The sequence below is a fragment of the Zeus faber genome (genome assembly GCF_960531495.2).
Source record: "Zeus faber genome assembly, chromosome: 12".
Taxonomy (NCBI): domain Eukaryota; kingdom Metazoa; phylum Chordata; class Actinopteri; order Zeiformes; family Zeidae; genus Zeus; species Zeus faber.
Window position 1 is genome coordinate 8,497,620 of NC_137196.1, and position 13,912 is coordinate 8,511,531.

Consider the following 13,912-nt stretch of genomic DNA (forward strand, 5'->3'; position numbering starts at 1 on the left):
TTGTGAAAGTGTACAAAAACACCAAACATCAGATCGGGACACTCCACCTGCCAATCTTGACCCATCCAAAAGTGCACCACTGCTGTCTGCTAATCCAGAAAGTTGTCGGGCCGTCAAAGACGGGGCTGCGAGATTCGCATGCGACTGTATCATAACAAGACGTCGCCTCAGAACATTTACAAAGAACGTTTGAAAGAAACAAAAGACTTTTCATTGAGACTCCTTTGGCAGATAAAGTCTGATAAAGGGCCTTGCATTCCTCCCACCTGTAAATGTGCCTGCTGCACAAAGAATATTCATGCTGGACCGACAGATGTCAAAGCCCCCGGAGAGGTTGGGGAGGGCAACCGTTCAAATTTACAGTAAGCCTCCTCCTCAATTTGCTTCCGTGCTGTGAGGATTAGCCATCAGGGCCGCCGAAAGCAGCACATCCTTTTCTAAAAGGCAATTGTCTCTGCAAAGTTCAACCGAGCCTTTATTGACGTACGTACCTGTGGACAGGAGTTCTCCTGCAATAATTGCAATAATTGAAAAGAGTAGAGGAAAGCATGACGACACAATAACAAAGACTTGTATTCACGGACAGACACGCATAGGTGTCTCTTGTGCGTCAGGCTTATGCCACTGCATTAGTCTAAGGCTGTGTTATTCCGACAAGCCGGCTGACAATAAAGCGCGGATTAAGAAAAGTTTAACAAGCTCCTTTGATGATGACTCTGTGCCTTAACATCCTATTTCCGCTGTAAACAGATGAAATGTCGCCACGGTAACCAGACCAGACGGAGAAGACAATTTCTGCACCTACCGATTGTAGTCTTCAAAATGTACTCCATAAATCAAATTTCAATTTATTTTTGAATTGACCTGCTCAAAACACAAAACAGATCTAAAAAGTGTAACGGGACAGGAAGCTGGTGGCCAAGTACTTGAGTGAGTGTGTGTTCCCCTGAAGTGAACACAGCCTCTGGCATCATTTTTCATTAGCAGGAATTCACAACAATGATGGGCCTCATTTGTCAAGTGACAAACATTTAAAAAGGCACTTGGAACACGATCCACTTACTACTTCATACATACACACTCGTGTCACATTCAAGTGAGGCAAGAGCCAATGGCTAGAAGCTTTCTGTACAGCTGCTACCACCAAGATGCACCAGCTTTGCTGCATCCACTACATGTACAGTGTGTCTCAAAGGCAACCCAATAAGAGTAGCATGTCTTCTATCGCTCCGTACGGTTATTTTTGTAAAACAGAAACAGACGCAAAATCAACTGAAATTTCCCACCATAGGCTCAATTACAGCTTGATTCATTAAACTCAGTGTATGCGGCATTGTGCAGTGCAAAATCTCAGACGTTGTTAGCTAAGCGGTTTCATAAATACACATAAATACAATTTTATTGCAGTGCTATTTTTAATGACCCGACATTGAGTCGTGAATATCTGACATTCCTTTGATCACGATAAACTCTAAACTGAATGTTTCAATAACAGACTTAAAAAAAAAAAAAAAAACACAAGAGGGTTTTTTATGTACCATTGACAGGATGGAAGGCGGTGATAATGCCAAACTAGTGCAACCATTATAGCTGAGACAGTAAGCCCTGTTTACGAATAGAAAACACCCAATGCCACAGTATTACCCAATACCTCATCCTTAACCTGGCTGCCAAGTTTTAGGCATGCTGGCAACGATAATTTACAGTGTAAAGATGGAGGCAGGAATTGAAATACATGAACAACGACAAAAAGAAAATCCAGCCCCAATGTTTAGAACCAGGTTATCTGTTTAAACGTGACTTTAAAGTGGCAGCTGGAGCCCTGGGACAAAACTAGGAACAGACTTGTAATCAAACTATAATGGGGGAAACACTGGTTCCTGCCCATCTGTCAGTCTCTTGATCTACCATACCGTCATCATGGCACCGAGCTAAAGAGGTGGAGGGATGTTTTCTCCCCCTGCTCCGCACCCACCCCCGGTCCCCGATTTAACTCATGAGAAACATTCTTCCTTCACCAGCGGATCAAAGGGGGCTGAGTCAGGCGCTAGGGGTCATATCAATTATCCTGGCTGGCCGTTTCCACTGTCCTCTCCATTTGACACAGCCAGAAAAATCTGGCCCCTATCAAAAGGCTGACAGGGGCCGTCAGGCAACCGACCAGCTATTTCCCTCCAATTTACTCTACCCTAACCATCCACTGCTTGTTTGATTTTCCCCTTAACTGTCAGAGCGTTCCCCTATATCACCCCGGTGTTTCCGTTTTTCCTCCATTGTCAGGTCTGTTCCCTCTCTTGCCTTGACATTCTTCTGTCCTTACCCTTGATTCTCAGTTAATTCTCCTCATTTCCCCCCTGCCCGTGTCCCCCAACCCTACCTCTCTCCTGAGTCTTAGTATTTTGACAAATGTCACCTTGTAAAAGTTCCTGCTGGCCCCTGAAAGTAATACACAGCTGGCCTAACAGCGGAGTGGGTTCCACAGACCAGGGCTTCCACATTAGACGGAGAAATCTGCATCAGTCAAAGAAGGGGGGGGGGGGAGATTCTTATTCCTCTGCATACAATAGGCCTTCTCCAACTACAGCTCTTTAATTCAAGCTTTGGCCCAGTGCCCTTTAATGTCCTTGAATTGAATGGGCTCATAGCTTGTAAAAATCTGTGATGGAGATACTAGCCACTGTTTAAGTAGAAAGAAGTGCTTGTGAGAGCATTTCCACCCTCCTCCACTCCAGTGACAGTGGGAGGACACAGGAGTGATTTTTAAAGTCTGCTGCCTCTTGTCCTTTGAAAGAGATAAGGGAAAACCAATTTAGGAAGTCAGCAAAACCTGCCGATTAAGAGGCCAATTTACAGCCCGTCACTCAACGGTGTCATCGCAATTTCTGTGGCGGGTACAGAAGAGACTATTTCCTCCCAAAGAAGGACTTTATCAAGTAGGCCAATATACCAAAAAGGGCATACAAGATGTTGCTATGGGGGTGGCTTTACGTATAAGTAAACAGTTAAGCGCGTGCTAAAATAGCAAAATGAAAACGTGAACCAACAGTGATGCCAAGAGGTTTTCCTCGCATTTCTTCGTTGGGCGTTCCGAGCCTTGCAAAACATCCTCACCATACAGTCTCCATTCACATACCTGCCGGCCTCTTTGGTCCTCATTAAAAAGGCGGCTCATATTTTCAAAGAGAAGAATGTGTAGAATGCGATTCAAGGTTGGATGGTTCAAGGTTGGATTTTAAGAAAAACACATTACCCCAGCGTTCCAACAAATCTCCGACACCAACTTTATCCACTTCTAGAAATGGATAAAGACCTTTCTGAACATCTGGAGGTCTTGAGTCGGATGTGCCCCATACTTTGTAAGGATTGGGAACCGCAAACAGACCGATTTACTTCTAAGCTTCTCCACATGAGGAAAAGTTTTGAAACAGGTATTACTTATATTATATATTTTCTGATTGTTTGAGTTTCACATGAGCTCGAACAGCAGCAGCGATGGAGTGGAATACCCAAGATTTTCAGTATTAGAAGTCCAGAAAATTCGTCTTTCCCCCTTGTACTTACCAGCTTCTCCTTGAAGACCATCTGCCTGAGCCACTTGAAATCCAGCGGTTTGAAAGCAGAGAAGACGAACAGCGAGTCCTTCTCATAGCGCTCGGGCTTCTGGATGGCCCCCTCTGGGTAGGTGATCCTCATGGTAGTTTTGGTCCCAACATCTTTGCCGTAGCCGCTCACTGGAGCTTCATTCAGCCTGTCGGTGCAGAAGCAGAGGAACCCTGAGTCAGACACCTGGAGGGAGGATACTTAAAGCTGTAAAAGCTGCATGGAATACCATGCCAAAATGACACAAAAACTCCTTAACAGAAGAAGAAGAACATTTAGTTATTTGGAACTTCCGGCATGGGTTGATGTATTTCCTTGCTCTGAAGACATTTTCTCACCTGACTACAACGTCGTAGTCGTCTATGCGGGAGCCCAGAGACTTGTTGGCCAGGATGCCGCCATTACCCACAATGATGCATCTTTTACAGGTAAGACTGAAAAGCAGAAATTATAGAAATATTAGACTGAAGGCATTTATGTACACCATGGACAATATCTGGTCTTGGTAATCATTTTTACCTGTCCAGTTCTTCGCCAAGTCCATAGTTTTTGGTGGCAGTTAAAATTATATCGATGATTCTCTCTGTAGAGAGAGAAAAGCGAATTAAAAAGGGCAGGAAAAACCATAACATACAATGAATTACCACAGATGCCGGCTTATGCATCTGTCACCTCCAAAGTTCTGAAGAAACAAACAGTAGAGAGCAACAGTTCTATACTGTAACTCTCCCGTGGCAATGTACATTGTACTGACTTTTTAGATATATACAATTTAGGTAGCTTGTTTGAGAAGTACTTCTGAAAAAACAATAACCTTTTAACACATTTTGAATTAGCTAAGGACATAACTGTCCTGGTAAAAGTAACTCCAATAATAAAATAAAAAAATTCCAGCCGCCACATCTTTAATCTACCGTGGAGCAGTACATCAGTGTCACATTGCAGGCATGGCACACATTTCCTTGGCAATCACCGAAAGAGGCAATAAATATCCACGTAATCGCAGATCAAACCGCCCCAGGGGTAGCGACGGGGCAACGTGGTGGTATTCCCACTTCGGAAGACTGATTCATTTCATAACAAACTGCCACGGTGCTTCAACACAGGCGATAAAGGCAGCGCATTCTAGGTGGTCTGTGGAAGGTGAGGAGTGGAGAACATCTCGCTCCATTTACTCAATCTCTGATAAGGAGTGACCGGTCAACCCCGGGCGATGGCGGCGACACAGTGGAATACATCAGTGAAAATAAAACTAGAACATCTTGTGCTGTTGAACAGAATGAAATCTGCGAGAGAAGAAAAAAATAACAGACAGCAAAAAAATTTGGAATGGTGCGTGCTTGTATGTGTGTGTGTGTGTGTGGGGTGCGTACAGACTACTCCATAAAACCACTCAGGGAGGAATGCCATTTTCAAACAAGCGCATTCTACCGGGGAAGACGGGCGATGCTGAGCTCGTCTCCACAAGTGGCCAGCCCACCTCCGATTGTGGGCCGAGACTGTTTAGTCATAGCGCGCATTCCTGCCATGTTCCTCGCTGCTTTCCGCTGGAGTCATACTTTCAGTGTTTAAGATCTGTGTGTAGTGCACCGCCTCAAATGGGAGTTTAAAGCGAACGAGATGGAAAAAAATAAAAATAAAAGAGGGGTTTCGGGATGGGGGGGGGGGGTTCTCTGGAGCGGTTTGTGAGAAGCACTGCAGTCCCGTTCAGCCGGTGCCGAACGATTCTAATGATTAACCTGACGAGAAGAGGAGAAGAGAGGCGAGCAACGGCCCAGTGTTTGGATGTGGTGTCGATGTCTGGCATCAAGCATCGCCCCGGGCAGAGTAAACACGTGGCCCCCGGGACCACACCTGGATCCAGGGGGGGGGGGTGAAAAGTGAAGAATCACAATGGGGTTGGCTTCTCTTTCAGAGGGACAACTTGGAAGCTAATTGTTATAAGTACTCGGGAGTAAACATTTCAGCCAAGTATGTCTCGGAGCGCAGCGGAAGATGAATAGGCTGGAGGGGTTGAGACGTTAGTCTGGTATATACCGTTTTGGGGGGAGGGGGGACTCTTGCGTTGATATATGGAGGAAGGGTTGGAGGTGTCACAAGATGCGTATGCACAAGACACATTGTTAGGCAGAGTGTCGCCTAAACAATGTAAAGAGGCCTATGACGAGAAAACGGTTATCGGCCGGCACGGGTGAATAAAACCTCTTTAGATGTACCGCTTGTGTTCGACTGGGTTTCAGGGCTTGATCGCTCGAGGGCCGTACATACACTGCCAAGCCCCGCGGTCTTGTGAAAACCAGGCGGACCAAACTTGGACGGGACTCTTTTCTACGGACCAAACAATGACGAACTAAACAGTTTTTTTGTTTTGAGTGTTGTTTGAGCGCGACTTCAGACTTCAGACTCCCGCCACCTAGACACTGCGTGACGGAATTCGTTCTGGTTTTCCCGTTTAGTTTAGCTGCAAAGCAAAGCCAAGTAGTTGGGGAGCTAAATGCGGTTGTAAGCGCCTTCCTCACAGACAAAGACCAATGCTCCACCTAAAATCAGGTTTGTAATAAAACTACTTTGGCACATCCCTGGGAGGGGGGGTGTCCACCAGATTTCCCCTCAACTCTATGTTCCCTCAGATTAACAAAAAGGCTTTCATACATTACAGTGAACAAGAGTGAAAATCTAGGCGTGGCGGGAAGGTTTTAACGTTCCCAGTTAATTATTAAATAATGATGTTGATTGCCATGTGTTAAGAAGAGACACGTGTCCCTCAATTGTGTCGGGAGAATATGGGGCACTGGGAACAAAGTCTCATCAACATGACAAACGCAAACAAGTTCAAGCTCCCGATGTTTGGGTAGGGGGCAGTGGGTCAGGAGGTAGAGCGGGTCGTCAAGTAATCGGAAGATTGCAGATTCAATCCCCGGCTCCTCCTGGTAGTGTGCTAATGTGTCCTTGAGCAAAAGACACTTGACCCCCTAACTGCTCCTCGGGCGCCACTGTATGGCAGCCCCCTGCTGCTATTGAGTGAGTAGTCAGTTACTTTGATAGGTAAAATGCAGAGAAATGCATTTCGTTGCCTCAGTACTTACACTTGCTCTGTGCAATGACAATTAGTTGAATCTAATCTAGAATGATGGTTTCCTGTTATATAAACAACATTAAAGTGAGGGAAAGTGTGTTGGAGTGGACATTGATATGGTACCGATACCTCCACTGTGATGTTTGTTCAGCAGATACCCCCCAATTCGCTTTAAGAGATAGTCAAATATTTATTTGAAAACAGAACATAAAGAATGAACAAATAAAAACTCTGCCTATCTTTTAATAACATCACTTTCAGAAAAAGAAAATCAGACGACATTTGCTCTTTAATCTTTACACATTTACAAATATCTTATTTTATTTCTGACTAATTGAGAATCAAGATTATCACTGGGTACTGAATTTGGCATTGAATGCTGCAGAATGTCCCCATGGCCAATAAGACTGATGCAATTCGGTCAATAGAGTAAAAATAACCTACAAGAACGAGTTTGGTGTACTGTCACACCCCTGATAACTGGGACAAGCAGCTGCAGGAACAGAGGGGGTTCCGTCTCTGTTTTAAATATTTTTATTTTCTTTTTAAAATGTATTTATTGTTAAACTGAGGTGAACCTTGGACGCTGCTTGGCAACAGCAAGACTAAAAATAACCTTGCATGTACAGTACACGTCCTTTGATTCCGCTCGGTTGTTCCACGGGGGTTACCAATTTGTAATCCTTTGTGGCTTTCTATTCAAGATCCACACGTATCATCTCTCCACATGAGTACCACTAAAAGGAGGACCCCCCCCGCCCCGACAACGTCGCAGTCGGTGGAGAAAACAGAAACCAGGTGTAGCGCCCGCACTGGCCGCGCAGGGCACAAAAGGTAACATTCAGTGCACCCTTACATGCACTTCACTGGCAAATTGGAAAATTTGTGATAGAGCACGCCGGTCGAGGTGTGTTTTGCGTTATCTTTCCAACTCCCATGGCTGGAGACTTGAGGTGTCGGGGAGGGGGGGTGGGGTTGGCGTGAGGTCAGAGAACAAGCACCAGCAGTGTGTGCAGAGACCGGCGACGTGACAGTCACAGCCATGGGAGACAAGGGCTTTCCCTGCCGCAAGATAAGCTCAGTCTAGCAACAAAGCCATATCACGTGTAAGCTGTTCCGGGAATAAGGAAGCTGAATAAACTTGACAAAAAATAGAATAAAATAACTTAAAATAAATGTTCCTTTTGTCCACCACTAAAACAAAACTGAACACCATGATTTTGACAACTCAAGCAAGACCTATTAAACTATTTGCCTTTATTTCACAGCATCACAAGAGAAGAGTGTAACAACGGTGTCAAAGAGGAACCTTAAACTGTAATCACCCTAAGTCCCATATACACCCCAGTCCAATCAATATATTTTAGGACTTTATATATACATCTAAGGAGCATTAAGTTTTGCAAGGGTCTGCTGAAGGACCTTGGAGTTACATCTAGAGCCCCACAAGTAGTTCAAATGGAGCCAACTGACGCCTAAAGATAAGAGTGGGGCCTTGGCAGCCGTCACTCTGCGTTTGGTTTCATCACCTCCCTCTATCCAAGCATAATCTTGGCAGGCCAGAACAAAACATTTTTTTTTTTTTTTAAAAGGGGCTTTGAAAGATTACAGCGCTTTACTTTGAGGGCAGGGATACACCAGTGGCGGTACTGGTGCCATGTCAGGCAACGAGAGGCCATCGGAGAATTGAAGGAAAAAAATTCAATATCCCCAGACATAAAACCCCTTAGAGGTGTTCAAGAAAACCAATTTGATCGTCAGCTTCTGGGAAACACGTTGGATTTTTTTCTCTTGGTTGGTGGAAAAAACAGTGGACTGCATGTCAATTAGGGCTGCACAATTAATCGTACATTAATCGCGCTGTCGATATTGCCCTCCAGAATTAATTGATTGTGACCAAGGATGATTTATTTGTATTTTTCTAAATTTGTCCCCTATCTGCGCTTTCGACGTCTGATTCACAAAAGATATCGCGCTAATGATAAACCAGTGAAAACACGCCCATAAAGTTTTGCAGCTGAGTGCAATTTGCCCTTGTTTTTCGTCTGACTACAGTTATCCATGTGTGGCAAAGTAAATATTTCGTCCATCCCTGCGCCAGCGGGAGCCCACTGCAGGCTCCATGGAGCCTGCAGTGGGCCTGCAGTTGAGTTTATTTATAGGTTTATAAAATACATTACTATTTTGAAGTTTTTTGTTGATTTACAAAGTGCAATAAAATAATTGTTTTCTTTGAAATGGATGAATAATTGTGATAAATAATCGTGATGACAATATTGAGCCAAATAATCTTAATGATCATTTTAGCCGTAATCGTACAGCCCTACTGTCAATCATTGTGTTGGAATGACCCCAAACTAACCAGCAAAGGGAATGCTGTCAACGATAAAGGACTCGATCAGGTAGGAGAGGTACTTGACATTGGGCAAAGTTTAGGATTCGGAGTTGCACAGCTCCACAGTACACAATCAAAAAAATAATTAAAAAAACACGGGGAAAGGTAACTGTGATGGCAAGAATGACAATGATTGATCTGCAACCTGCTGTGGCGCCACGAGGCCAAGTGGATTAAAGCTTTAAAACGCGGATCTGTCTGTGTAGATCCAGTTATCACCAGCCAGGATGTCCTTACCTTGTGTTTTGAAACCAAACGGCGGCAAGTAATAGCTGACTTTCGCTAGCCGCTTAAAGTTATGATCCAGGAACATCGGCGCTGGCTTCATGAACCTGTGTCAAGGGGAGAGAGACAGACAGAGGTTTTTTGAATTCATTTATGAGATGGACTTTCATCAAATATTTATGGTCCTGTTGACAACATCATTAAGGCTGCATATTTCCCCAATTAAAAAATCTCTGAGTGATTCAAAATGCATGTAGCTTGAGTGGGTCATCAAAACTCAGTGGCAGGACAAGTTGATCCGTTTTAGACGCATCAACTACAATCTCCTGATGCTCACAGGATCCAGCGTTTCTGTTATCCGGTAATTGCTGGAGAAAATCAGTTGAAGTCCAACATGTTTAAATCTCTTAGGTCATAATGTCCGGTGAAAATAATTCCCTCCAAGCACAATTTGAATTAGTGCTGGGTGGATAATTTTGATAAAAAAAGTCTGCAGATCTGTTCATTTCTGCACTTGGCAAGTTGCAACGGGAAGCCAATCAGTTTGGACGCTCTAAAGCTGATCTGAAAGTGTCACCTCTGACCAATCACGCTTGTCGATACAGAACAAAGCCACGCCCCCTCCCTCGTGGACAGGTTACTTGTAAACAAATCTCACTCACTCACTCACTCACACACTCACTCACACACTCACACACACACACACTCACACACACACACACACACACACACACACACACACACACACACACACACACACACAGAAGAGAAGGAAATGCAGCGTCTAAAACTCTGAGGAGAAACAGAAAGATGATGTGTCGTTGGGACACATACATCCACAGTTTGGCGTTTTTTTTTGGATATTTATGTTGCGACCCAAAGCAGAGAAACAGTCCCAAACTAGAATCAGAGGAATGAGCGAGGAGGTGCAGCAAGGCTTATGGAAAACACTTTTACCACTCCTGGGGGGACAGACCCTCGTGGCCTCCCCTCATCCAGGCGTTGACCCTGGGGGGGCACATCACTGACATCCCCGGCACGGTTAAAGCTGCCGGGTGGGAAATGGAGATGCTCGTTCCACTGTTGTTAATCTAACTTGTGCTCTCACCCCCCAGCTTCCCAGAAACAAGTTTGGCCCGCACGCATGTCAGCGAGACAGATGAAAATTAAAGATGATCCTAGACAGACCGAGGCGCACAGGAAGCGAAGAGCGCGCGAGAGAAAATACAGTATGCCAGGAAAACATTCAGGGAATTTCTTTCGATGGCAGACGACTTCCATGTCTTTATAGTCGCACAGTGACATTAGAATGACGTCAGAATGCAGTTTAATTACCACCGGGGGTCCATGCTCTTTTCTGGCTTTGGAGAAGTTTCCTAATTGGAGAAGAGAGTACACTTTCGAAGCTGCTAACAAATGGGAATACATGAATACAAGAAATATGGAACGTTGGTGGCCGCCAAAATTTTAGGAGGAAGGAAGAAAAAAAATTCTGAAAAATCATAATTGGCTCGATAAAGGGTTTTAAAGGACAGCTCCAAAATCAATAGGCGCTTCCGCCCAGTTGTGCCTGCATACGTGTTGCCTCTGGAAGCAGAGCCGTGGCGATGGATGTGTGTTTTTATGACCCATTTGACAGCTGGGGGACCAGGGACAGGGTCAGGGTCAGCCCGGCTCACACCTGTCTCCCAAGTCTGTGGCTGAGTTTCCAAGAGACAGCACTATCGCGAAGTGGGGAAGGTTGGGGTTAGGACGGGTCTCGTGACACCATTTGGCCATAAAAATAAAATATGGAAATACAGAAGCTGGAAAAGACGACCAAACATGGCCCATGGGATTGAAATGCCCTTCCGTTTGCTTCTTGATGTCCTCATAATCCCCGAGTGCAAAGCAAGCACGGAGTGCAGAGGGAGAAGAAACTGAGCAGAAACAGCCGCGGTCTGGCTTTCTCTTCTCCTCCCTTCACCTGACAAGAGGCACAGACACTCAGGACTTCTGTCCTGCCAAAACAAACAAGAGATTCATTGAGCCTGCAGACTGGGGGTAACTTATTGAGGGTTCGGACTAGAACCCCCGACCACCAGACGGACAGCCCAAGACATCCCGGCTGCGCGTTGTTAAGTTAAGAAAAAAAACAAAAAAACAAAAAAAACAAGGGCTCCCAAACAGACAGTGGGCTTCAGGGCATTGTATCCGTTTCCTTTGCAGAGGTCCATCTCTCAACTCGAGGGCCGTATTTTCATAACCGTGCCGCTTCAAGTTCACTGCTAACACTTGATTTAGAGCTCCAACGCAAACAGTTGTGGGTAAAGAGGGGAGAGGAGGTGTTGAAAATAAATTGGATTCCGCCAGGCCGGGCCTTTACGGAGAAGACAAACACAGAGGGAGGAGATCATTAGAGGTTAAGGAGCCGAGCTGTGGGCTACACCTATTTTTACAATTTGCCCATGTTAGTGTTCATGATGAATGTAAAACAACACCTTTTTTTCTCTTCTTTTTTTTAAGCTTCTTCGGCAGATAATGTTTATTGTGATTACAAAAATGAGAGCACAGCTCATACCGAGGCTAATGGATTACTGGAGCTGGCTTGACCGCTAATTACTGTGGTTTACCCAATGATAACAAGTCAGGCATGTATCCGTGCAAGCCAGACAAGATGGATCCAAAACGCCACAAAACACAGCAAAAGAAATCCAGCAAAATGAAACAATTAGCCTAAACAAACAATGCAATATAGAGACAAATAACATTTTGCCTCTGGGACCAAGCACTTTCACATTAATCACAACTGCAGCGCCGTCTCCTCCACTACGGGCTGAGTACTCACACAGATCAGATGCTGTTGAACTACAATTGGGCACCCCAAATTTTTATTATTATTTTTTTTAATTAAAAAAGCCCCCATAAAGCCCCGACATGCACACAAACGGTGTCCCTTTAAGCCATAAATTGTGCTTATTGAACCACGCGGTTCTCCTGGGGTGAAGGTGGTAGTAATTAGAGGGCTCCCAGCGGGGGCTCCGCGTCATGCAAGAACTTTGATCCAACACGTACGGCTGATTAGAGGAAGTTGTTAGGATGGATGGAGGAGGGGGGGTTGTTAACACGTTGCCTCTCAGATGAGCGGCCAGTATGTCGCCGAGAACAGTCCCGTTACAGTTTAGTAACGAACCTCATTGAATATAGTTTGGAGCCGTGTCTGTGTGTCTGAACGCAGAGATAATGGAAGTAACTACTGACTGACAGGGGTCAGGGGTCTTCCATCTTTTCCAGCCCAAGGACCCCTTAGTGGATACAGAAACAGAGCATGGACCCCCTAGACTTTTTCCAATAAAATTTTGTGTTGTATTTTAAGCCTGGCCTATGATAACATATTTATAATGTCTTATTAACCTATTTATATATTCAGTTATGATGCTTACGGTTCCCCTGTGTTTTTATTTTAGATTTATTTCTGTTAGTTTAGTTCGGTTAGTATAAGGAAGGAACACAGTGAAATCCACCGTTTTCTTGTTTTCACAAATAGAATAAAGGTTTCACAAATCACAAATAGGGTTTGAAACGCCGTTTTGGCTTCTTATTATAATCCAGGTTTGAGTCTATTTTTTCCCATATACACCTGGTCTTCAACGGCCTGTGCAGAAAAAACTGTGGAATCTGATTTCAAATCTGAACTAGGGTTTTACATGTCATATCTTTAATGCCTAAGTTCAGCAATGCACCAGTTATGTCTGTCACAGACGCAGTACGTTACATAAAATTCAGAGGCTTTTGAGAGTTGGTCAAAACTTTGACCACACAATGACATGAGAAGCTGCGAATGGGCTTGCTTTTAGCTGATTACTAAAAAAAATAATAATAATTAAAAAAACACAGCTGTTCTAGTGTTAATGGTTGGAGTTTACTCAATATAATTTGTCTAAAATACATTTTTTACAAATATAACTCTGACATTTAAATTAAATTGTCGTAACTGGTGCAGTACTTATCATTGGCCGTGTGACGAATAAAGATTCTTCTCTTCTTCTCTTCTCATTGACAATTTATACTGTATATTCTATTCTATAGTCTGTTATATTCAATATTCTATATAAATGTAAATAAATAAAGTTTTCTTGGCTGAAGCCACCTCCTCCATAGTGTTTTAAGAGCTATTCTTTGTTGTTAAGGGGAGAGTGAGAAACATATCTATCTTCCCCAAAATAATAAATAATAACACCCTGCTTGATATATTACCAAGTACCACCTTGTATACTTCTGTAGGTAAGCCGAGTGTTTTCTTTGTTCTCCCACCCAAAATGTATTCACGCCAACAGATGTTTTACCTTACTGGACGTGCCAAACGGGCATCTTCGAGTAAACAGTTGAAAGTGGACTGGCAGATTCATGCTAAGGGGCCTTGCTCCATAAACAGGTCAACTATTGTGCTGAATTGCCACTGGCTATTGTTGAGCAATGTGGAAAATTGCCCGTCTATTAGCTTTAGCTTCAGGAATGCTAATGGAACAATGTCCTATAGATTGAGCCGAGATGAGTGGCGAGATGAGGCACAGCCAGATCAAACGAGCCAGTGACATCATGGAGAGCCGTGGAGGATTCCGCGGAATCTGCGCGCC

At 44.2% G+C, this 13,912-nt stretch overlaps 1 protein-coding gene across 1 annotated transcript in view; it reads right to left on the reverse strand.

The window, feature by feature from the left end:
* Positions 1 to 13,912, reverse strand: part of LOC307237857 (CMP-N-acetylneuraminate-beta-1,4-galactoside alpha-2,3-sialyltransferase-like) — a 42,719-nt gene that overhangs the window by 13,578 nt on the left and 15,229 nt on the right. Inside the window, exons 6-9 of the mRNA XM_080010640.1 lie at positions 9,309 to 9,403; positions 4,120 to 4,183; positions 3,939 to 4,034; positions 3,562 to 3,748 (exon numbers count right to left, since the gene is read on the reverse strand). Of these exons, the coding sequence (XP_079866766.1) occupies positions 3,562 to 3,748; positions 3,939 to 4,034; positions 4,120 to 4,183; positions 9,309 to 9,403 (442 nt within the window). The remainder of the gene's footprint in view (positions 1 to 3,561; positions 3,749 to 3,938; positions 4,035 to 4,119; positions 4,184 to 9,308; positions 9,404 to 13,912) is intronic.